General features: G+C 38.0%; 2 protein-coding genes across 2 annotated transcripts; one reads left to right on the top strand and one right to left on the bottom strand.

Annotated features, from left to right (window-relative positions):
• Positions 1–12,764: 12,764 nt before the first annotated feature.
• On the bottom strand, positions 12,765–16,349 carry LOC149223850 (uncharacterized). The gene is made up of 2 exons (XM_089388018.1): positions 16,241–16,349; positions 12,765–13,477 (listed from the first exon to the last, which is right to left on the bottom strand). The coding sequence occupies exons 1-2, from the start codon at positions 16,347–16,349 to the stop codon at positions 12,843–12,845; spliced, it is 744 nt and encodes a 247-aa protein (XP_089244144.1). The 3' UTR covers positions 12,765–12,842.
• A 1,678-nt stretch (positions 16,350–18,027) lies between these two features.
• LOC149223851 (uncharacterized) lies at positions 18,028–22,344 on the top strand. Its single transcript, XM_089388020.1, has 2 exons — positions 18,028–18,933; positions 19,114–22,344. Exons 1-2 carry the CDS (start codon positions 18,028–18,030, stop codon positions 22,342–22,344), a joined length of 4,137 nt encoding a protein of 1,378 aa, XP_089244146.1.
• Positions 22,345–24,205: the final 1,861 nt, after the last annotated feature.

The following is a 24,205-nucleotide window of genomic DNA, read 5'->3' on the forward strand; positions in this document are numbered from 1 at the left end:
GTCCTTCATTTTAAGACTCTCTAGAGTATCATCATCTCCTTGCTGAGGTGTTTGGTTAGTATCTTGGTTTTGTTTTTCTATACTTGCAACCTAGTCTCCACTGCCTCAATTTTATTCTCTAATAGTTATATTTTTGTTTTCTATTTATTTTTGGATCTTGTCTTCAAGAGATGTGAATTTATTTTCCAGCATGGCTACTAACTCTGTTTGTAGCTTGACTTCTCTTTCTTCTCTATGTTTCTCTGAAGACTCTATATATTCATAAAGGCTTTGTAGAGTAACTATGCTAGGTCTACCTTTGGTAGCTATGGTGAATTATTCATACTTGAAAATATATGAGTAGATATGTATTAGAAAAAGATAAGGAAAGTGTGCACCTGATATTAGCAAACTAGACCGTAGACGTGCCTTGGACGAACCATAGCCCGCAAACCGGATTGGATCTGGAAATATGAATGGTTGTTATTCTTTGCAAAGATGGCACCACAAACCGACACCGCCGCAGATCCATGTCATAAGATATAATAGGTTCAACATTGCTCCCAATCCGGTATATCCAAGAGCCGCAGATCCACGAGTTTCAATGACCACAGAGAGCTTGAGTCCAACACAAGTTCTCCTTTTCTCCCTGGTGAACTCATATCAAATCGTCACAGATGTCTAAACGAATACTTTGCCTTTAATTGATTTTGATACTTATAAAGAAACCCTTCTAGACGTTCAGATTTTGTCAACAGAAACCTTCAACAATACCCAATTTTCCTCAGGATGAGTTTTCTTGATTCGCTACAAAGAATCGCAAGATTTTCCAGTATTGTGGGAGGCTTTGATCTGATGTGAGGACTTTAAATCAAGCTTCAGAAAATGTGGATGAAAAAAATTCATTGTTGTTGACCTGCGGGCATTATGGCTATTTCAAAATCAGCAAAAAGAAATCCCAAAGACGAAAATAAACTAATAATTTACAAACAAATTATAATATTAAAATTCTATACCCTCAATAACTTATAATAATAATTTAATTTATTAAGAAAAACAAGAGTTGACCAATTAAATCAAGTTTCATTTTTCTATCCTTCTAATTTTTATTAAAATTCTATACACTCAATAACTTATAATAATAATTTAATTTATTTAAAAAAAGACAAAAGTGAACCAATTAAATCACGTTTCATTTTTCTATCCTCATAATTTTAAAAAAATTAGAGTTCAAGAAAGTTTTAAACATATTTTAGAAGGTCTTAAAAGTAATCCCTTTATAATGATAAGGGGAAATATTTATAATATCAAGGGAAATTTGGATTTCAGAATGTTCTGAACATAATTTAATGTGTTGAATTGAGGCTTCTGTGATCCATATTATTTATAAGTAGAACTTCGGCGTAAATCACATAAAGAGAGACATTTGTCGACGCGTTTCGAACTAACCAGTGTGGTTCATCGTCAGGACAAGTTGAAGAAACAGATCCAGCTATGCATGCTAAATAATCTGAGCAGAGCTTCCAACGACTATCTTGATCAACAGCGATTTTTGACTCCAGGCCTAAAAAGTCAAAAAGATCAATTACTGGGAGTTAAAGAAATAATTATATATGTTAATTCTATTAATAGTTTAATAAAATTGGTTAGATTAAGGACCTGATATATATATATATATATATATATATATATATATATATATATATATATATATATATATATATCAGGTCCTTAATCTAACCAATTCTAATTTAACTATTAACAGAATTAACATATATATATATATGTATGTATGTTAATTCTGTTAATAGTTAAATTAGAATTGGTTAGATTAAGGACCTGATTTATATATATATATATATATATATATTTATACAAAAAAAATATAAAATATAATTATATGTGAGGCAATTCTAGTTAGTTATTGTAACTAAATTTTATTAGAGAAAATATTTATAAAAATAATACCAGATAGTTGAAAGGTATAATATAACAGGTATAAGTAAAATATAAAGGGGCTAGTTAGTTATAATAACTAGTAACTTATAAAAGAAATAATTTTAATATGGTGGTAACTTATTGGTCGGTTAAAAAGTTATATATACATTTAAAGGAAATTAATTAGATAAAGAATATTACTTTTTAAATTATTTAGAAGGTAATTAGATATAGTAATTATATAGTATTAATCCTATAATAATAATAATAATATTAATATAACTATATATATATAAATAAGTAAATAAATGAAAATAAATTACATAAATGAAAATTAAAATAAATAAATAAATAGAATAATTAATTAATTAATTAATTAATTAGTTAATTAAATAGTATATAATAATATATAATAGTTCTGATATCGATAAGATCATATTTATTAAAATCTATCAAGAAGAAGAGCACCTAAAAAAGAAGGACAGACCCAAACTAAAGCAAAGAAGATGAGAAAGGGGGGGAGAGAAAGAGAGAGAGAGAGACTAGGATGAAAGGGCGGGGATCCAACATCTACTGATCTTCCACCCGTCATCTCTATTGAGATTGATTGGCCTTCTTTCAATCTCAATAGCTTCCCTGAATTTACAATGATGGAACTGAGCAAGTTTGGTGACAACCTTGGCCTCCTCTATACACACCTGATGCTTGGTCTTTTCTACATGCTCAACCAAAGCTGACGACTTGGATCTCCCATGTCTTAGGTCAACTGCATGTTCACTAATCCTCTGATGGATGGAACGCCCTGTCTTCCCAATATAGGGGGTCCCACAAGAACAAGGGATCAAGTAAACACCCTTCATGTCCTTAGGGTTAATTGGATCTTTCACCGATTGGAGGGAATTGCAGACGGTGCTGAGGGGCCTAAAGGTTGAGGAAATCTCGTACCTCTTAAGGATCCGAGCAATCTTGTCCGTGGTTCCTTGGACATAGGGAAGATTGACACCTAGTCAGCGTTCTTTAGGCTCTTTCTTAATTAACGCATTTTTAGAGGCTTTACTGAAAACCTTCTGACCTAGGCGTCTACTCTATCCATTTTCCACAAAGACATCAAGGAGATGGGATTTCTCCTTATCAAAGCTCTCACTATCAGAAATCCTCAGGGCACGAGTAGCGAGGGTGTTAAGAACACCCATCTTCTGAGCAAGGAAATGATGGGAATCTGAATGAAGATACTGCTCAGTATGTGTTGCCTTTCGGAACACAGAGAGGGAGAGATAGCCATCCTTATTCTTGGATATAAGAATATCCAGGAAAGGGAGGCAACCCTGACCTCTTTTTCCATGGTGAACTTAATGGCAGAGGACTTTAAAATTATTTCTTTTATAAGTTACTAGTTATTATAACTAACTAGCCCCTTTATATTTTACTTATACCCATTATATTATACCTTTCAACTATATTGTATTATTTTTATAAATATTTTCTCTAATAAAATTTAGTTACGATAACTAACTAGAATGGCCTCACATATAATTATATTTTATATTTTTTTGTATAAATATATATATATATATATATATATATATATATATATAAATCAGGTCCTTAATCTAACCAATCCTTATTTAATTATTAACAGAATTAACATATATAATTATTTATTTTATATTTATATATATATATATATATATATATATAAATCAGGGCCTTAATCTAATCAATTTTATTAAACTATTAACAGAATTAACATATATAATTATTTCTTTAACTCCCAGTAATTGATCTTTTTCACTTTTTAGGCCTGGAGTCAAAAATAGTTGTTGATCAAGATAGCCGTTGGAAGCTCTGCTTAGACTATTTAGCATGCATAGCTGGATCTGTTTCTTCAACTTGTCCTGACGATGAACCATACTGGTTGGTTCGAAACGCGTCGACAAATGTCTCTCTTTATGTGATTTACACCAAAGTTCTACTTATAAATAATCATGCAATTCCACATTAATTAAGACATTAATTTATTGCTATAATAAATGATCTTCTAGAAATGTTTTTATAATGATGGAGGGAAATTTAAATTTCAAGAAAGTTCCAAACATATTTTAGTATGTTTTATAACTTTCAAATGTCTTTATATATTTGTATATCAATTAAAGTAAGTTTAGATTTTAACTGAATATATTTTAATGCATTTTATTACGTTTACTGCACTTATAATGGACTTATAATGATAAGGAGAAATTTGGATATATTAATTAGAGTAGTATTATTAGTCCCTGCCATCTGGCATCCAGCAGGGACTATAGTAATCGTTCGGGGCGATGTTAACATTAGTTCAGCTGGTTATTAGTCCGCTTATTCACGCCATAACCAAAGTTTTCTCACGACTACCAATTCGCTTCGCAAAGTTTTTCAATATGGATTTATTAGTCTTCTTATTTGGCCTCTTCCCGAGGCGGAAGAGGCTAGACTATAGGTTAATTTGGTTTTAGCCTATTCATTTTTTTTAAATGCTTTAACTTCCATAACTAATGTTAACATTAGTTTGCGACATGAAATGTTTGAGATTGGCAGGCATATCATAAGTTTCAGACATCATTAGTATCATTAGCAATCGCAGCTAATTACAAGTGTGTACACAGACTAGTTACAGGTGTGTTTGCATGTGTTACAGGTGGATGATGCAGAATTAACAAAGGTTCAAGCTGTGCTTTGCTTTATATTCATTTCGCTTTTGATCCTTCGTCATTCCATTCCATCACCGATTGTTCTTTCCGAGCAGGCTGCGCCCAATTTTCTCAGCACAGGACACAGTGTGGATATGAAGAGATTATGGTGACTGACAGGACGAATTTCATCAAATCTAAGTAGATTGTTACCATCACCGTTATACTTGAAGCTGGCCGCAGGTTTAGTACTCTTTCCAAAGCACACTGCAGAAACAGAAAAGCATGTATAAGGAAATTCAGTTAAATACAACAACACGTATTTGTATATGAATTTTCTGCACATTCTTTTTGTCGTAATAGCTGTTGATTCTCGTTGATTATTTAATATTCACTATAAAACATATTGACAGAAAAAATTCAAAGCAATAGAAAATCATAACGCAGTAGATTAATTCATTTTATTGTGTACGAGGGCATATTCATGATTCCAGGTGAGCGTTTTTGAGCTAGTAACGTTTCTATTCAGTCATTCTGTTCTTTTGGAAAGGTCTTGGCTAAACTCTTTTCACCGATTTCTAATCTATTTTCTTAACTCCAATGCCAGGTTTGTCTTTAGCGCCCAGGATCTCAGCGAATGATTTAGGTAATGATGCCCCTACATGTTATGGTTCAAGTTGTTTTGTTTCCTTTCATCGAATGACTGCGGCAATATTATTATTGCTACAATTCACATAGTTCTGGGTTTCTGGTAGGTACAAAACATGGGGTTCAAAATAATTCTCTACATTCTTGCTTGCGACTCCTGCATCTAATCTACAGGGTTCTGAAGCCTATTTTTAATTGGATGATTTTCTCCAAGGCTCTTATCGGCTCTCAGCAACTTTATTGGAATGATATCACAAGCTACAGTCAACTTACTGTGCTTATTATCTTGTTTTTATTAATTGAAAACATCTATGTTTTCTTTTTAATTCCAGAACTTGCATACTTGGAATTTCCTTTGGAACGATGTCTGACTCACAGTTCAGTTTAGGAACTAGGTTTTACTATGCATAATATTTTTGACCTTAATTAACACAGAAGATTTGTTCTTCTACACTTGTCACTTATTGTTCTGTTATAACACTTTAATTATCATTTTCATAGTTCCCATTATGGTTCGTATTCCTAATTGCATTTGTTTATTCTGACAGGAAATGCATTGCCAGGAAATGCATTGCAGCTAATTCTGGTGTTTACTTAGAAAACAAACAGAGCGAGAAACAAAAAACAAAGTGAATTTGTGAATTTACCTGAGTGTACCCCTATTGTCTGAGAAGCGGTAAAACCTCCCGCTATAAATGTGCAACAGACACCATCTTTCCTGCACGCCATGGTTGCTGCTGCTTAACGATTCTTGCGAGACTTGAGAAGAAGAATCCTTACTACCCGCGACAAACCCCCCACCGTGGAACTGAAGGATGATGGGCAATCTCCGGTTAACGGACTCTAAATTTCTGGGCAGGTAGCCTTTGTAATTCCCGACTTCTACTCTCTTCTCTTTCCCCGCATCTGCCCCAGATCTAGACCGCACTGTCTCAACTTCTGTGTCGTCATGCCCCAATCTAGTACCCCCATTAGGCTGAAAGCCCTCCTTCTGTGTTATATAACCTGTTGCTTCAACCCCATTCCTAAGCCTTTCGTTCATGGAACTCCTCTCTTTCTCGCCAATACCTCCATAGCTGCTCCTCCTATTGCCTTCCCCATGACTTGTGTCGATGGCCCCTCCATAGCTGCTTCTCCTAAAGCCTCTATTAGTGTCTAATTCCTTTGTTCTCCTATCAGATCCCACCCCTGCATCTTTCAGACCAGTCAGGGACTGTTTAGATACCTGCTCAGGTAACAAAGATGACTCTGGAAGAAAAATCCTGATCGACAGATTTGTGAGGGCATCTATGTGTATGTCCTTGGTCGCAATCCCATCGACGAATGCAGCATTTGCAGGCACGTTGCCTGATCCAGACCTCGATGTAACTAGGGCCCAGCATCATGATCAACCACTTGCGCTTGGTTCTGGAGCCTGTGCTTGAATAAAAGCTTGAAGAAAACACTGTACAATTGCACCGAAAACGCAAACCATGATCAGAGGTATCCACCCTATTAGGCAGAATGCCTTCCGCCGTGGGTTATCAGCCAACTCTTAGCACGGAAATGGGTTCTTTGCATGAGCGTTTGACGGGTGGAGAGTGGCTTCACGCGTGGAGAGCTACTTCTGAAAGGGCTTCACGCGTGGAGTTTTAATGAGTCATTCGAACGTGCCACATACACCTTTGATTTGGTTCCTAGTCTGTTTCTCGCTTGAGTTCTTAAAAAACATCACTCACGTCGGATAAAAGGGATTTTTCTAGAGTTTTATTGTTGGCATATGATTACATAGGGTGATTCCCGAATGGTTGTGCAAGTGTTGTTCAATAGTGGAGATCAATTTGGTTTAATCCAAGGGTTATCGTTTGATTGGAACAAACACTAATCGTTTTCCCTGGTCTCTCTCCGTTCATTGGACCTTTTTTCCACTTTTTTGGGTTCCACATAGTGTAGCTGTGGGGTTTGAAAGCATCTCTACATGTGCTTTAATTCGCACTTGCCATTTTGCCGCCCGAGACACCTATAGATTTTCTATCATAGCACTCGTTGTCTACAAGGGAAAGAGGAACGGCTCGCACATGTATAAGTTGGTATTTCATTTTGTGCACAATTAGATTTCTTGTTTCATTTAGTTCCTCTTTTTCTCAATTTTAACTTTTCCTTGGTGTCTTCTAGGTTATGAACTAGTTTATTAGTCGTATGGTGGAACATGGAAAGGAAATAGACTCCCGCGATGGATTGAGTGTTCGGGTTTGAATTTGGGATTTTCTTCCGACGATCACAGAGGCAATATCCTGAAATCGATGTGGCCCATCTGGTAACTTTGTTCCAGTTTGTTGAATCACTAGTTTATAAACCCTAATCTACATCTAACTACCCATAGCCTTTTTCTTTCTCATATTTTTGGCCAGGATCGCTTGAACTATGATTCAGCATGAGCACATGTATAAAGAGGGTTTTCACATCATCCCTTCTATTTTTTTCTTTTAATATAACAAGTCATAATTTTTGTATGCACATACACTCCATATAGTGGTTTAGGGTTGTATGGAATCGACCCACATATGGCTATGACCAATTCACTCGGTGAAGTCTGGTTTTATCCTTTCTTGCCATATGGGCATTAAATTGGGTGCTCAGAGTTTTTGCTAACACGCTAGGCAGATATTGCAATCGGAAACTTTGTTTTTTTTTAAATTCCCCTTTCTTTCTTATAATGGTTCCATTAAAATTCTTACACTTTATTACACATAGGGAAGGAGCGCCCGTGGATTTATCTCGTGACAAATATAGCATATTGTTCTCTATCTACAATCATTATGTTTTTAATTTCCATTTTTTTTTTGTCATTGTAGGTTTCTAACCCTACTCTACATTTGGGTTTTTGCAGGTATATTTATGGCTCAAAGGGTGGAATTCTCACTCGAGTTTCACAGAATATGGCAGCCGTAGATAAGCAAGCTGGGTCTGACCACATCTGTCGAAGTAAAGAAGACAGTCAATCCCAATCGATGAGAACGAAGTATTTGATTCTTCGACAAGACGGGGGATCTAGTAGCTGCTTAATCTATGTCAGTAGGTCTCGATACCTTATTTTCAGGTAAAGCCCATCGGCTTAGAGATCGAACCAGCGACAAACACAAATCTGAAGTTATAAATAGGAAAGAAAGTAATTCTGGTTCATAGTAAATAAGCAATCAAGCGGCTATATTAACCAAAAGGGACTTCCAGCTGTCGTCTACTCAAGTTATGTGAAGGCAATCATAGAAGCTATGTAGCTGGCTGGCTTTCTAGCTTTCAGGTTATGGGTCTGGATCGAACAGCTACTAGAGAAGCAGCAACAGATGTCAACTTCACGCAGGGACTCGCTGCGTCGCAGCTTCTTAAAGTGTAAGATATAAAAATGATTTAAAAAAATTAAAATACATATTTGTATGGTATTTAATTGAGTCATAGGTATATTGGTAACACAATTATTATATTTAATTTATATTATAAACTTACCATTATTATATTTGATTTTATAAATAAAAATAATTTTTATTAATTAAATTTTTTAATAATCTTAAAAATATATTATTTTATAAATTAGAAAAAATAAATATATAATATGTTTTAATATTTTATTGATTAAGTAGCTATTATTATATTTAATTTATATTTTATATTTAGAATGAAAAAATAAATTAAAATGTTCGATTAATAATATTAAAATTCATAAAATTTATATAATTTGTAGTTTTGGGGATTTATGGAATGTAAAGTGAATTCATTTAAAATAAAAATATATTTTCAATTTATATTTATTATAAAAATAATTTTTTTTTATAATATTAATTTTTCTTATATATTTGTATTTTAAATTTAAATTTATTATTGTGTTAATTTTGTTTATAATTATAATGGATAATATAAATAATATTTTTTAAATTTAATAATAATTTATATTTATAGATTTTTTAATTTTAAATTTGCAATTTTTTTTTTTAAATTTCGTATTAATAAAAAAATTGAGATACAAATATAATCTTATTTGTACAGAGGGAGTTTCAGAAAATAAATCTTAACATCTATTGTTGATGTCAACTTAAACTAATTACATTTATACATATAAAATTGCATCTTTCAACCTTCTTAGGCCTAAAAATTATACAAGAGAATGCTGAAACTCAGATTACGTCCATGCCCATAACACCACGATGATACACCAACTGAGTTGCTTCATGTTTGCCCATGATTTCCCACCCAAAAGATGAAAGTAAAAGACCCCAAGGGTATCATTACCGTCATTCCACGCCTGAAAGGAGAACACCATTGCTAGCCCACAAAATAGCAGACCACAAGTGCCATACCCCTTCGTTGCGAGTACTTAGATAACATAAGAACTACCCACCAGACATGAAGCAACAATAAATGGAAAAATAACATAACCAAGCCAAAATACATGGTCGTGACTCTGATATATCGTCGTAATCTCAAGAAATAAAGGTCAACACAAGGCAAACCAAAGACAAGAAAACAAGTGATTGAGGAGAGAGTCTAGACCCTTCAACCATTATTTGATTTCACTACTCTCCATCTGACAAGGACACATTAACTGCAGCATGAGCACTAGAACCATGAGGATTTCTTATGTCTCCTCCATCTGACTCACAGGGAACATCAATCTCCATGTGCTTAAGGTGAGAATCAATTTGATCCAAATGAAAACACAAATTCCTCAACATCCTTCTAACATCTCCCAAGGAGCTGAATATGCTGTATTTATCAACTTGTTTATCTCTCTGCTTCATTTTCCAATGAAGACAAACTGATTTCAAGTATTATTTATTTCTACCTCTAGTGTGTATAGGGTTTGGAACCCACCCAATGAGGTCTTCTAGCAATTTTGAGTCAGACATCGACTTCCTCTCCTCCCGAAATCTTATCTCCAAATCCCTTATCTCCTCACACGATTCTAGCAAAATCACATTGAAATATGTCACCACAGAATTGTGAGCAAATAAACTTGCTCCCCTTTGTCCTAGCTATGAAGCGTCATCGCCATCCCTTCTGCTTCTTTGCCTCTGCCTCGGCAGCATCTCTGAGTCATGAAGGGACTAAAATGGATCACTATAGGGGTTTCCCTACTTGCAAAAGGACAAAGAAACCTACCCAATCTCTCTCTACCAATTCCGGACATCAACACACTAGCTCATCACAATAATGCCATATGAAGTGACCGCATTTTGACAACTAGTCACCCGAGCAAGCAAAAGGCAACACTAATTCAATCACCAACTTAATTTCCACCACCATTGGACAAAGAAATCACCACCCCAAGACAATAGACCTATTAGAACCCAATATATAGAGACCCAATTTCAAACCCCTCACAAAAAACCTAACTCAACAAGCAAATAACACTACCCACAACAAACTCAAACTTCCCACCAATGAAGGCCACCAAAGGCACAACCAATCTAACATAGACCTAGACACCCAATAACCTAAGACAACATAAGAGGAGGACATGCCTTCCAGGTTCAATTAACAAGAAACAATTGATATATGCATGCTTCTGGAACCAAATGGCCACAAAGATCGAAACAAGTTACTAACCAAACTTGACAAAAGACCAAAACAGAAGGGATAGACTTACATTCCAAAATCTCTAGCCCAAAATGAGGAAGAACATGCCCCACCATCTAGTCAGACCCACATAGACAAGCCACCACCACCTCTATACACCAGAGAGTGACGAGCCTCAAGACTCCTTCCCACCTCGAGTGAAGCACAAGAAAATTCCACACTAGGGCATTACTCTACTTCCGTTTCTTAGACAAGTTAGTCCAAGAGGCCGAGGTCTCACGCTCAGCTCTCAAACTCCCTCCCCAAGTGAAACTGCCAACTTCCCACGCCATAACCAAAGACCCAAGCCAAAAGTTTAATTGCATGCTTATCCATTCAAAGCTCATATCAGGTACCATAGGCATTAAATGACATATTGAAAACTCGAAAGTAGTAAGCGCGACATCTAAAACCTTATGTCGTCTTTCATAACACCCATCAGAAAATATTTTACAAATTGTTAATTTTTATATAAATTTAAATAAAAAATAATAATTATTTTTTTAATCAATAAAAATAAATATTAAATTTCAATATACAATAACACATACTTTAATAAAAAAATAATTTTTAAAAACCTTTAAATATATTTGTGAACAAATTAAGACTTTTTAGGAAAGAATTTGATATTTTATAATTACATGTACATTAAAAAAAGCTAAATTTTAAATCTCCAAAATGCTCTTTAACATACATTTAAACATGTCATGAGTATCTATGTTTTATTCATAAAGTGTAATATGAAGAAATTTAATTTTGGAAAACTCTAAATATTTTTTTAATATATTAATATCATTTTTAACATATTAAAATATAAACCTTTTATATATATATATATATAATACTTTTAACATTTATCGAATTACATATATATAGAATATGGAAATGGAAAAATAAAATAACACTTCATCCAATTTTATATTTTTAATAATTTAATAATGATAATTTATTATTAAATAAAATAATTAATATTTTTAAACTTATTTTAATATTTTTTTAATTAAGTAAAAAATAAATTAACAATTATATTATAATGATATGAGATAAAAATCACTCTTAATAAAACAACAAATTTATGCTTGAATAAGAATAATGATAACCTATTTAAACTAGCAATTGTCCCAAAAGGTACAAAGAGAGGTCGATAGGATTATTAAATTGGAATTGTTGAATTTTTCTAGAAGAGTTAATTGGTTTGTGGAAAACCTTGTTTTCTTGGACTGGATCATTGTGCAATTACTTTTCAGGAACACATTGAATGTCTTATTTCATTTTAGAGTAAGTTAATTACCCAAAATCAAGAGGTTAAGTTAATTACCCAAAATCAAGAAACCTTTATAGATGGCCAAGCATATACGAAGAATACATCTCATTCATATGCAATACCAAATCCATCTTTTCTTTTCTCTGAGTAAAATTTCAAAAGCATGAACACATGCCATTTCATATGCACAATAAACCCAACTTCTGAAATTTCAATGCTTGGATGCATCCCATTCATATGCTACAGTAAACCCATATTTTCCTTAAATTTCAATCCATAAACACATCCATTCATGAGCCATAACAGAACCACAAAAAACAAAACCAAGCCCTGCAATGCCAGAGCATTATCCCCATTCAAAAGCAAAGAAGTAGCAAATATAAACGCTAGTGTTCCACAGTCTTGACTGCGCAAACCAATCATTGCCATCTGGAAAATCAAGAAAATAAAGACGATGACCAGTTAAAGAGATGATAGTGACCCTTTTTCTGGCCTTCTTCGGCCGCCTTTCGCCTAGGAGGCTTCATGCTCACACACATAACGAAGAATGTCGACTTCAAAAGCTGCAACGTTGTCCTGCGGTGGAACAAAATTGGACAACCCAGTTCCGGAAATGGGATCTGCCTAAGATTTCCCCCAGTGGAAATTTGATCAAATTTTTTGCATAATAGGGCCAGGTACTTTATGCGCCCTCTACTTTATAACCCATATACAATTTGTGCCCCACCCCTAAACCCTGGAAAACCTTGTTTTACCCACAATTAGGTCATTTTTTTCCTGAGAATATACACATCAGTTTCTTCATACGCATACTCCGGATGCAAATCCTCATGGGGTACTTTCTCCACAGTGAAATAATTAGGACAAATCTGCCAAAAAAGCTGATGGGCTTCTGGAGATCGTATCTGATAACCTAATAGAATTACAGTATTCGCTCCAGAAAGGGCATTCATGGTGGAAATCAAAGGCTCCACAGTATTCTCCAAATAAACAACATCTGTGACAACAATGAAAGCAAATGGAGGCTTCAGTACCTGAATCTGCTTCTCGTTGTTCCAATAGAGCTGAGAAATCTTCACTCTTCCAACGTCGGATCCCTGTTTTCCGGCCGAGGCGAGGGAGGTCGCCGCCGTGTTTTTCTTCACGTTGCGTTTGAGGGCGAGCAGAATGGGGGCGATGTCGGTCAAGACCACGTTGAGGCCGAGCAGGGCTAGGCCCATTCCGGCGATGCCGCAGCCAGTCCCGAGTTCGATTCCGTGTTTGTTCTTGAATTGGAAGATTTGGGTGTATACGGGATTGGGGTTCGGGGTTGGGGTGAGGAGGCAGCGTTCCACGAATTTCACGACGATGAGGGAGCAGGGCCAGACGGAGGTGCCGACGTGCACAGCAACAACAACTGGCAGACCAAAGAAACAATTAACTCTGAGGCCAAGAGTGACATAAAAGAATGGGAAAAAGTAGTAAAAATATCTTGTGAAAAGAAGGCAACTCAACTGATATTTGGAAAAAGCAGTCACACTTCAAATCAATGGTTGAAAGTGTCTCACCTGATCGAATGGAGCAGGGTAAAAGTGTTGACGATTGTTGATGCATAGGAAGGCCTATCGGCCTAATTATATACAAAATATAAAACTGAATTAAAATAAAGATTATATGCAAAATATAAAACTAAATTAAAATAAGTTAGACATTTAGACATATTATAGCCAATAAACAATTCTAAAATTAAAACATAAATAAATTATATACAAAATATAAAACTAAATAAAAATAAAAATTATATACAAAATATAAAACTAAATTAAAATAAGTTAGACTACAAATAAAGTTTAAAACAAACTAAAAGCAAAAAGCAGTGAAAATATCTTGTGAAAAGAAGGCAACTCAACCGATATTTGGAAAAAGCAGTCACACTTCAAATCAATGGTTGAAAGTGTCTCACCTGATCGAACGGAGCAGGGTAAAAGTGTTGACGATTGTTGATGCATAGGAGGACCTATCGGCCTAAATATTATATTAATCACAGTTTGTTTTTTCATATTTCAACATTAGCGTGTGATTCCATTCCTTTCAAAATTTTGGATTCACGATGTCGAAAGTGAAACCTTATCTCTCTTCTTACATCTAAAATATATTTAAAATACCATCAAATTACTTAAAATGGTAAAAGGACAATAATACGAATAACAATAATGTAGCCAAAAACAGAAGTGGCTGATGACATAATTATAATAAACGTAAGGAATTTAACAAATGCTTTCTTTCTTTCGTTTATGTGTTATATGTATTAAGATTTGATTGTCGTTTGAATAAACTTTAATTATTTAATTATGAAATAATTAAAAATTTAATTTAATTAATTAATTAATTATATATAATTTGAGTAGCCCTAATGGTTAAGAGCATGTGTTTTCTCTTAAGAGGTTAAATATAGACTTAGCAATCAAATGGCTATGCTGAGATGGGTCTCTTGTCCCACAAACAAAGAGGTCTCATACACTAATTTGGTGTTTGGCTTGGCCGTGACCTTAAAAATAGATATTATTATTATTATTTATATAATTAATTAATTAATTTTTTTTAATATATATAATTTTTTTGGTTGATAAACATCCATGAATTTACATATAAATTACAACAAAGAATGCATACAATATATTATATTGATATAACCTTTTTAATAAACCTTCGTAAGATAGTATGTTTATTAATGCCTTTCATATAAGTGACGAAAGCATATTATGTTCACTCGATACTTTTATTATTAGTGAGGATATGAGTAAATTATTGAAATGCTCAATCTTCCTAAAGTGTTTTTAATTTATATTTTTTTTATTGTTAAATAAAGTTTTGGGTTTAATAAGAATAATTTTTGTTTTAATAATTATATTGGTTTTTTAATGGATTATCAAAATTTTCATTCTCAAAATTAAAAGATCCCAATTTAAATCTTAAAAATGTTAAGGATCAAAATCGCTAGAAGTCTTTGGAAATGAAAATCAAACCTCTACAATATTAGAGATAGAAATTGCAAATTAATAAGTTCAAAATCTTAATCTTTTGATCTAAGACTTTTGTGTTCCATAATGTTGATATCAGTCTTTCGGATTAATCCTAACGATGTGATTAATCCAAAACATTGATATCAATCTTAATCTATTGAAATGTTAAGAAAATTAATATTTTCGAGAACCCTAATAAGTTGTTTGTATATTGAGGGAGACCATTTTTGTTACTTTGGATAATATTTGACTCTATTATTCTCATGATTGCTGGTTCTGAGGGAGCATTACATAACACTACTTATAGAGACATGAAAAGGGATTCTTATGTAAATGGGCCTAGTTATAAAGAAGTGAAAAAAAAAATAACAAAATCCATCATGTTTCACTATTTTTGAGACTTTGACATTGACTTGATTCTTGAGACTAATAAACCACATATTACATCGATTGATGCAAAGAAAAAAATATCAAGGATAGCATGTGAACTTATGGTACATGGTGTTTAATAAATATTATCATGACAATAAATACATGATATTGTAATTATTTAAGAAATTTATGCCAATGTTATCCTACATAAACATGTCAACTATCTTGATACTTTAGAGTTCTAAGGAGTTGGTGAGGGATTCCCAAATAAAAACATAATTCTAGGGATAATCCAAACTATATACATCACCTTTCTCACCCACAAAATTCTCCCTATATATATCCTCATACACCTATCTTTCTTGATAATAAATGACACATTGTTTTAAGTGTTACAATCAATGGTTGACCATTTCACATTTGTTGCCAATCATGCAATTGGGGTACATCTAAGGAGGAGTCATCCAATACTTCTCATGATAAGGGAAATCATATGATACCTCTCATGGTAGGGAGGATTCATCTAACACAACTCATGGTAGGGATGAGCCATCCACCGTCACATAGGATAGGACTAACATGCATCATTTTCTCCCACATTCAACATATATTGTGGGAGAATCTCCTGCAATCCTTCCCCTAGATTTCCTACAGATAGATTTCTTGAGTGTGTAAGTCCATCAATATTTACATATTTTCTTATTTACAATTCACATAGATTTTTTTCTAAAATATATTTTTACTATCATTTTAATATTTTTTCACACATTAGATCGGGAAACGACTCGGCTCTGCAAGGCGACTAGGGTTCCTCTGAAACCCGTGACGGCGCTTCCAGACAGAGGAGCCTCCTGCAAACCCTGACCTATTCCAGGCACTGAGACCACATCGCATCAGCTCTGCGCCAGCCAGGCGCTATGGAAACACCGGGGGGGGGGCGACAGGGCCCTCCCCAATGCAGCAGGAGAAGGACTCTGACCTCTTCTTCGGATCGATTAGCAGAGAAATATTGAACAATGAAAGCTCAACAAGGCAAGAGAACAGCAAGCCGGAAGATCCGCAAGGTCAGGACAATGGACCTCAGGACAAAGGGAAAAACGACAAAAAGGAGACGCCAAAAGTCACCTCAGCCACCTGCAAACCTGTAGCTGCAGAAAGGCCCAGAATCGAACTACAAGGTCACCTGGTAAATGCTAGAATAGAGTTTATGAAAGAGCATGCAATCATAGGGAAATTCATAGGCTTATGGCCAACGGAAAAAGCTCTCTCTGGTTGGATAGCTGCCAAATGGAAACCAAAGGGAGATGTCCAGCTTCAACTAGGATCGAAAGGCTTCTTTACAGTCATCTTCTACTGCGTGGAAGACAAACTCAGGGTGTTAGGTACAGGCCCACATTTCTTCAATGCTGCAGGGCTGTACATGCGAGACTGGAAACCCAGATTTAATCCAGATAAAGAAGATCTAACCTGGGCACCAGTATGGATCCGACTATATGGACTCCCTGATGAATATTGGGACGAAGATTCACTCAGAAGAATTGGAAATGGTGTGGGAGAATACATCAGGACGGCCGAAGAAACCAAATCCCGCAGATTCATTTCATATGCTCGCATATGTGTCTTCATAAGGTTGAATGAAGCGCTACCAGAATCGATAACACTCTCCCACTGGGATGAAGAATGGACCCAGCCCTTGGATTATGAGCATGTGCCCTTCCGATGTAGACGATGCCATGCTCTGGGGCACTTATTCAGGGACTGTCCTCTAAATGTCCCAGATCTGTCTCAGAACTCCTCCGCCAAGCCCAATCAAGATGGGTTCACCAAAGTAACAAGCAGAAGGCGCTCGCACCGGAAAAACGCCAGCGGGCAAAAGTCTCAGCAGAATAATCACAAAGATCAAGCATCCAAAAATAGTTTTGAGATCCTCAATAGCATTCCGGAAGAACGACCCATGGAAAATCCCAGCAAAGCCGATCTCCCATCCTCCTCAAGCCGCCCCCCCCCCTCCAGCCCCCCCCCCCAACTCGAAAACCCCTTTCATAATACCAACCATTTTATCCAGGAATCCGGAGGATCCGATGAATAACCCCAAGAATATGGAGATAGACGGGAAACAGAAGCCCGCCCAGACTTCAGAGCCTACACAGGAAGACACCAGTGTCATAGAAATAATGGAGGAAGAAGCTGAAAATGTGGACCTTCACGGACTGGACATTAATGAACTAGAGTTGGCATGTAGGAAAAAGGCGTTTGAATCCATCGCTGAAACTGACCTAGAAAAGTTGGAGATGGTCATCTCCAAAGTCTACCAACAACATTAGTTAGGGATTCAAGCGGGAAGCACCTGGGATGGTAGACTGCGTCCAAAAGATTTCAAAAAAAGAGGAAGGAAAACAGTTCTTCAAAGAACAATAGAGCTTGGAGAAGTCCTAGTGGATTCAGGCCACTATGCGAAGCTTACGAAATACTTCAGCCCCTCTCAACCCAGTTATCAATGAAGCTCATCTCTTGGAATCTTAGAGGCCTCAACGGCCCTACAAAATATAGAATGCTCAAAAACATGATAAAGATGGAGAAACCGCACATTTGCTTCTTTCAAGAAACCAAATGCAATAGCGCTACTCTAGGTCGAATACTCTCCAAGGCCTGGCCGGGCTGCCAATCAGTGGCTGTGGATGCGACTGGAGCTTCGGGAGGACTCGCCATAGCCTGGAACACTCAAGCCATAACTCTCACTGATTTCCATGCAGCCCACCATCTCATTCAAGCGGCCTTTCACATTATAGGCACAAAGGTTCATGGGAACTTATCTAATGTTTACTTCCCACAGGATGGAGGCAGTAAAAAAATACTCCTTGACACCATCGAGGCCCTCAGCATTAACAGACAACATCCTCTCTGGATTGTGGCGGGGGATTTTAATATGATCACCAAACTAGAGGACAAAACAGGGGGTAGAACCAGATTGGAACCTGAGGTGGAACACTTCAAGGATTTCATCCTAAATGCCTCCCTTATTGATATGCCCTTTTGTAATGGAATCTACACTTGGAGCAATCACAGAAAAGGGAAGCATCAGATAGCCTCCAAGCTGGACCGATTTCTGATATCGGACAACGCAGTGCACATCGGGGGCGATTTCAATGCGGAGATTCTGGCCCACTCTGGATCGGATCACTGGCCAATAGCCCTACAATGGCAAAGACCAGGGAGCAGCACCAGGAAGCCATTTCGATTTGAAAAATTCTGGTTAACCCACCCGGCATTCAAGGACTTCGTCAAATCTATTTGGGCCTCCTTTGTCCCTCCAGAAGGCACCAAAATGTTCAAACTCCAACAGAAATTAAGGCACCTGAAAAGCCACCTCAAACACTGGAATAAGGAGATCTTTGGGAACATCTTCGAAGCCCAACAGCAACTCAATCAGGAGCTCAAGCTACTCCACCAGACAGTCATCAATTCAGGGCATACAGAGGCTACCCTAGAAAAAGAAAAGAACATCAACAATCAACTTGAAGAAAGGAGAAAGCAAGAAGAAATTTATTGGAGACAGAAATCAAGGGTTAGATGGCTTAAAGAAGGAGAGCGTAACACCAAATTCTTCCACAATACAACAGTGCAACGAAGAATGCACAACAAGATCTCATTCATCCAGAACCAGGAGGGAGGTAAAGAGGAGGAGCATGAGAAAATAGAAGAAACCCTCCTCAATCACTTCAAACAAGTCCACCAAGAACAATCAGGGGATCGGAAGGCAGCTATCGAGAAAATCACAAACAACATTCCCAGGATAATAACGGAGGAGCAAAACGATCTGCTCATGAGCCCGATTCTCAGCCAAGAGGTGGATGAAGCAATGGCGCAGCTTAAAGAAGGTAAGGCTCCTGGCCCTGATGGCTTTACCACTGATTTTTTTCATGCTTTCTGGGATATGATTAAGGTAGAGGTTTGGCAAATTGTAGAAGAATCACGAGCCCTTCGATGGATGCTGCCCTCTCTAAACTCTACCTTCATCACTCTCATTCCCAAGGAAGAGAACTCCACTACCCCTGACAAATTCAGGCCCATAGCTCTATGCAATGTTCTCTATAAAGTCATTACCAAAGTCATCGCCAACAGACTCAAGCCCCTTCTCCCTCAGATCATCTCACCTGAGCAATCAGGCTATGTGGAAGGCAGACAAATAATGGATGGTATAATACTCTCCCATGAGATCATTCACTCGCTCAAGCTCTCCAAAAAAGCGGGCATGTTACTCAAGCTTGACTTATCCAAGGCATTTGACAAACTCAGCTGGGCCTATATTCAGAACATGCTGAGAGCCTTTGGCTTCTGTGCCACTTGGGTAAGATGGATAATGAGCCTCATCTCCTCCTCCCACTTCTCCATTCTTGTCAATGGGCTGCCCTCTAACCCCTTCAAACCCTCCAGGGGCATCAGGCAAGGGGATCCTCTATCCCCCTTCTTATTTGTGATAATGGCGGAGGGCCTAGGTCGGCACATCAAGCAAGCTAGGCAAGCCAACCATATTAGGGGAATCTCAATCCACAACTCCCTTGCCTCCTCCCACCAGCAGTTTGTGGACGACACCATGCTGTATGGCCATCCCTCTGCTCAGGAAGCCTCATGTCTGAAATCTCTGCTCAACGACTTCTCAAAAGCTTCAGGAACCCAAATCAATAACACCAAATCCCAAATTTTCTTCTTCCACACCCCTCCCTCTGTCAAACGTGCTGTCTCTCGCATTCTGGGTTTTCAAACTGCCTCTCTCCCCTCCACTTACCTGGGAGCGCCTCTCACTGCCTCCGCCATAAAGCAACCAGCTTGGAGGCGTCTTATTGAGAAAATGGAATTTAAACTGAACCTTTGGACGCACCGCTCCCTCAATTTAGCAAGTAGAGCGGTGCTCCTTAAAGCCATCCTTCAAGCCATGCCCCTCTACTTGTTCTCCATCCTAGCCGCTCCAAAATGGGTCCTGAAAAGGCTGAGAAATTTACAGCGCAATTTTCTTTGGGGAAGTTCAGCTACCAACCATAAATGGGCGCTTGTAAAATGGGACACCACTAGCAAGCCCAAGCACAAAGGTGGAATTGGCCTCCGAGACCCTGAGCACAGCAATATCATCATGACCGCCAAAATCTGGTGGCAATGGTTAACAAATCAGGACAAACCATGGGCCAGAATTTGGATCGCCAAATACACCAACAATATGCCGCATGCAGAGCTTATTAGATTCACGCCCACAAGCACAGGTTCACTCATTTGGAATGCGGCCAAGCAGCATCACCAATTGATTCAGAAACATAGCTTCTGGGAAATAAGGAATGGTCAACATGCCAGATTCTGGTACGATGCATGGAACCAACTTCCCAAACTAACCAATGTACTTCCAGCAGCCATTATTCCAGGTGGGCAAGAGCAACGGCATGCCAAAGTCCACCATTACTGGAATCCGGAAACGGGAAGAGGCTTCAGGAATTGGCTTTCTAGCAACCAAATAATCAACACCAACAGAACGCAGGAAGCAGAGGCCCTTGACACTGAATTGGCAAAAAGAAGAATTAGGCACAACAACAACGACGACATTCTCAGATGGGGCTACCTCCCCAAGGGCTCTTACTCCACCTCTGAAGCCTACAATCTTTTAGAAGATCCTCCCGTCAACCCTGATCCTCTCTGGTCTAGAATCTGGAGTTTCAAAATATGGCCCAAAATCACTCACTTTCTTTGGTTGGTGGGACACAAAAAGATTCTTACATGGGACAAATTGCAGAAACGCAACTTCCACGGGCCCTCGATTTGCCACAACTGCTTTCAGAATGAAGAAACCTTGCAGCATCTTCTAGACTCATGTCCGCTTGCTACTCAACTATGGGAGAAGATAGAATTCAGAAGTCAAAGGCGCTGCAGAGACATGGGAGGCATAATAAATACCATTAGGCAATGGCCAAAAAGCCCCTACAAAAGTGGTCTGCTTAACCACTTGTGGAACATAATTCCAGGTTTTCTCCTATGGAATATTTGGAAGGAACGGAATAGGCGCATATTCAAAAACTATAGCTTGAATAAGGAGGACATATGGAACAGGATGCACGCCAACATCCAAGAAACCATGCTTCTGCAGTCCTGGACCCAACAAGATCTCCCAACTGAAGACAATGAGAAAAACATCTTATCAAACTGGGGACTGCAACTGACACAAGAACCAACCACACAGCAAGCAGCAAATAGCAACGGCAAGGAGAAGGAAAGCTGGGAGGCCCCACCTATTCATTCATACAAGCTCAACTTTGATGGCGCATCCAAGGGAAATCCAGGACCTGCAGGATTTGGAGGAATCATCAGAGATCATCACGGAACTCTGCAACAGATCTACTTTGGCAACCTAGGTTGGGACACCAACAATTCAGCAGAGCTGGAGGGCATGTGGCAAGGACTTCTCACTGCAAGGAGACACAATCTTCAACCATTGATAGTGGAGGGGGACTCCCAAATTCTCATAAACATGGCCATTCGAATCCAGAATGGATCGCAGGCCAGGAAAATAGCCAATAGTTGGAGACTAGAGGCCAGACTCAGCAGCATGGCGGAGGAAATTGGCAACTACAATGCCATCTCTTTTCATCATACTAAAAGAGAAGGTAATAAGGTGGTTGATCTTCTTGCCAACATAGGGGTTGACTCAGATCAGCCCTTCCTTGAGGGACACCTGAACATCATTCCAAATAATCAAAGAAAACAGGAATGTGAGAGTCTCATCCACAGGGACAATGAGACCCCGGATGCGGGTGGCGGGACGGAAGAGATGGGCACGCCACATGCCACGCATGGGCTGCCCCGTGTAAACAATACGGCCACCAGGGGAAGGCCGTCAACCTTAACATGAACCCCCCAGCTGCGTTAATGCAGTTAATGGCAAGGGTGGTAGGTTTATGGATCTTCAGAGAGCACTTAATGCGCGCCTGGTTCGAGGGCATAAGGCAGAGTTTATCAGGCGCGATGGAGTGCGCAAGGAATTATTGTCTGAAGAATTTTGGAAGAGGGGAAATTACAGAGAGCTGAGGCGGTGGCAGCTTCGTTCACCTCGACGCCTGGTTTCTCGTGGTCATTGTCACTGCCATTGCCACTCTGGTTGCTGGTCATGTAGACGGCGGCAATTGGCTCAATTGCAGGGTAAGAACTGGAATTGGTCCACCTTGCTACCAAGGGACGGGTCTCAGAAAGGAAATTGGGCACCAGAGAGAGATCTGGGAAACAATTGGCTCTGTCTTCGACTCCAAGCTCACCTGCAAACACACAAGAAAAGATTCAGAATCACCATGGTTAAACTCCGACAACGACAGCCATGTAGGAGAGGTCCAGCAAGAGGTTCCTCCTCGCGAGCCCCAGCAGTGGATGAGCATCACCACTGCTGCTGCTGCTATTGCCATAGGAGAGCCAGAGCTACCCCACTCCCCATCAGTCAGTTCTTGGAGGTTGGGAGCACTAATGAAGAAAAATCCGAGCTTCCCTCCTTTGGCTCAGTGGTTTTCACATTGCAAAGTTCTGAGAGCAACCCAGGGCTCAATGCCCACATCTCAGTCATGTTCACAAAACTTCGGGAAGGAAATGGGGAGAACACCCCTCAGAACTTGCAGGAGAAGCAAGCGGAAGGCAAAGGCAAAGAAATTGACAAAGGAGAACATGAAGCAGGGAAACAGAGCTCAGCTATGGAGCCACCAGCGTCTGAGGCTGGACTGCACGATACCTCTCCTCCGGTGGGGCCAGCTCCTTCAGATATTGATGAAGAGACATGGAGAAAGATGTGGGAGGGACGACCAGAGGGGGATGGCTGGGCGTATGTTGTGGAGGACAAAAGCCTCGCTGAAGAAGCTGATGCCTATTTCGCGACCCTTCCTTCATCTTCAACTCATCACAAGGATTAACGCAGACGCAGACGCGGGTACTTCTCTCTTGCATTTTCGTTTTGCTTGCTGGCAGCTGATGCTTGCATCGTCGCCATATGTAATTAAGCCTTGTCTCTGGTCTGATCTTAATTTCAATTGGTCCACGTCGAGCGCTTCTGTCTTGCTCACTTCTATCTGGTTGTTGAGTCAGTCCCTTTTGGCAGTTAGCCCCTGCATGGGCAGTAATGTGTTGGGTCCTCTTTCTGTGGCTCCACTGGGAGTCCGTTGATTTCTAGAACTGTTTTTGCAAATTTGATCCGGTGCTGCCCCTGCATGGGAGCTTTTAGTGTCGAGCATGGTCTGAATGGTTTTGATAAGGCTTTCCCTGCGTGGGAGCCTTCAGAATTTTGGTCAAGGTTCCCAGGGTGCTACCAGAGGCCCTGGAAAACTCGTCTTACAGTCTGTAATTTTTACTTGTACAGTTAATATATGACTTAGCTAGTTTTTACGGAGAAAAAAAAATATATTTTTTCACACATTCAATTGGTAATTGATGATAATCTTCCATCACATAGAGAACAACCCTAACCCATTCCTTTAATTGATATAAATACAATAGTGAATATTGAATTTAATTTGTATCTGTCACTAATGCTTGTAATGTTAATATGTTCTAATGTATCAAATGAGTTATTGTATTTCCACAAGTGGATGAAAATATATCTGTTTTTTTCTAATGCATCTTGATATTGATATTAAGTTTCATGTTTTGTATCATATCATTATACAAAATTATTTTTAAACAACTTATTTATTTGATTGAATAATTTTATTGGAAAAAATCACATTAGTCCCCACAAT

Source organism: Pinus tabuliformis, chromosome Q (genome assembly GCF_031772625.1).
Source record: "Pinus tabuliformis cultivar Carrire ecotype Pingquan chromosome Q, CPIR1, whole genome shotgun sequence".
In the NCBI taxonomy this organism is placed as follows: Eukaryota; Viridiplantae; Streptophyta; class Pinopsida; order Pinales; family Pinaceae; genus Pinus; species Pinus tabuliformis.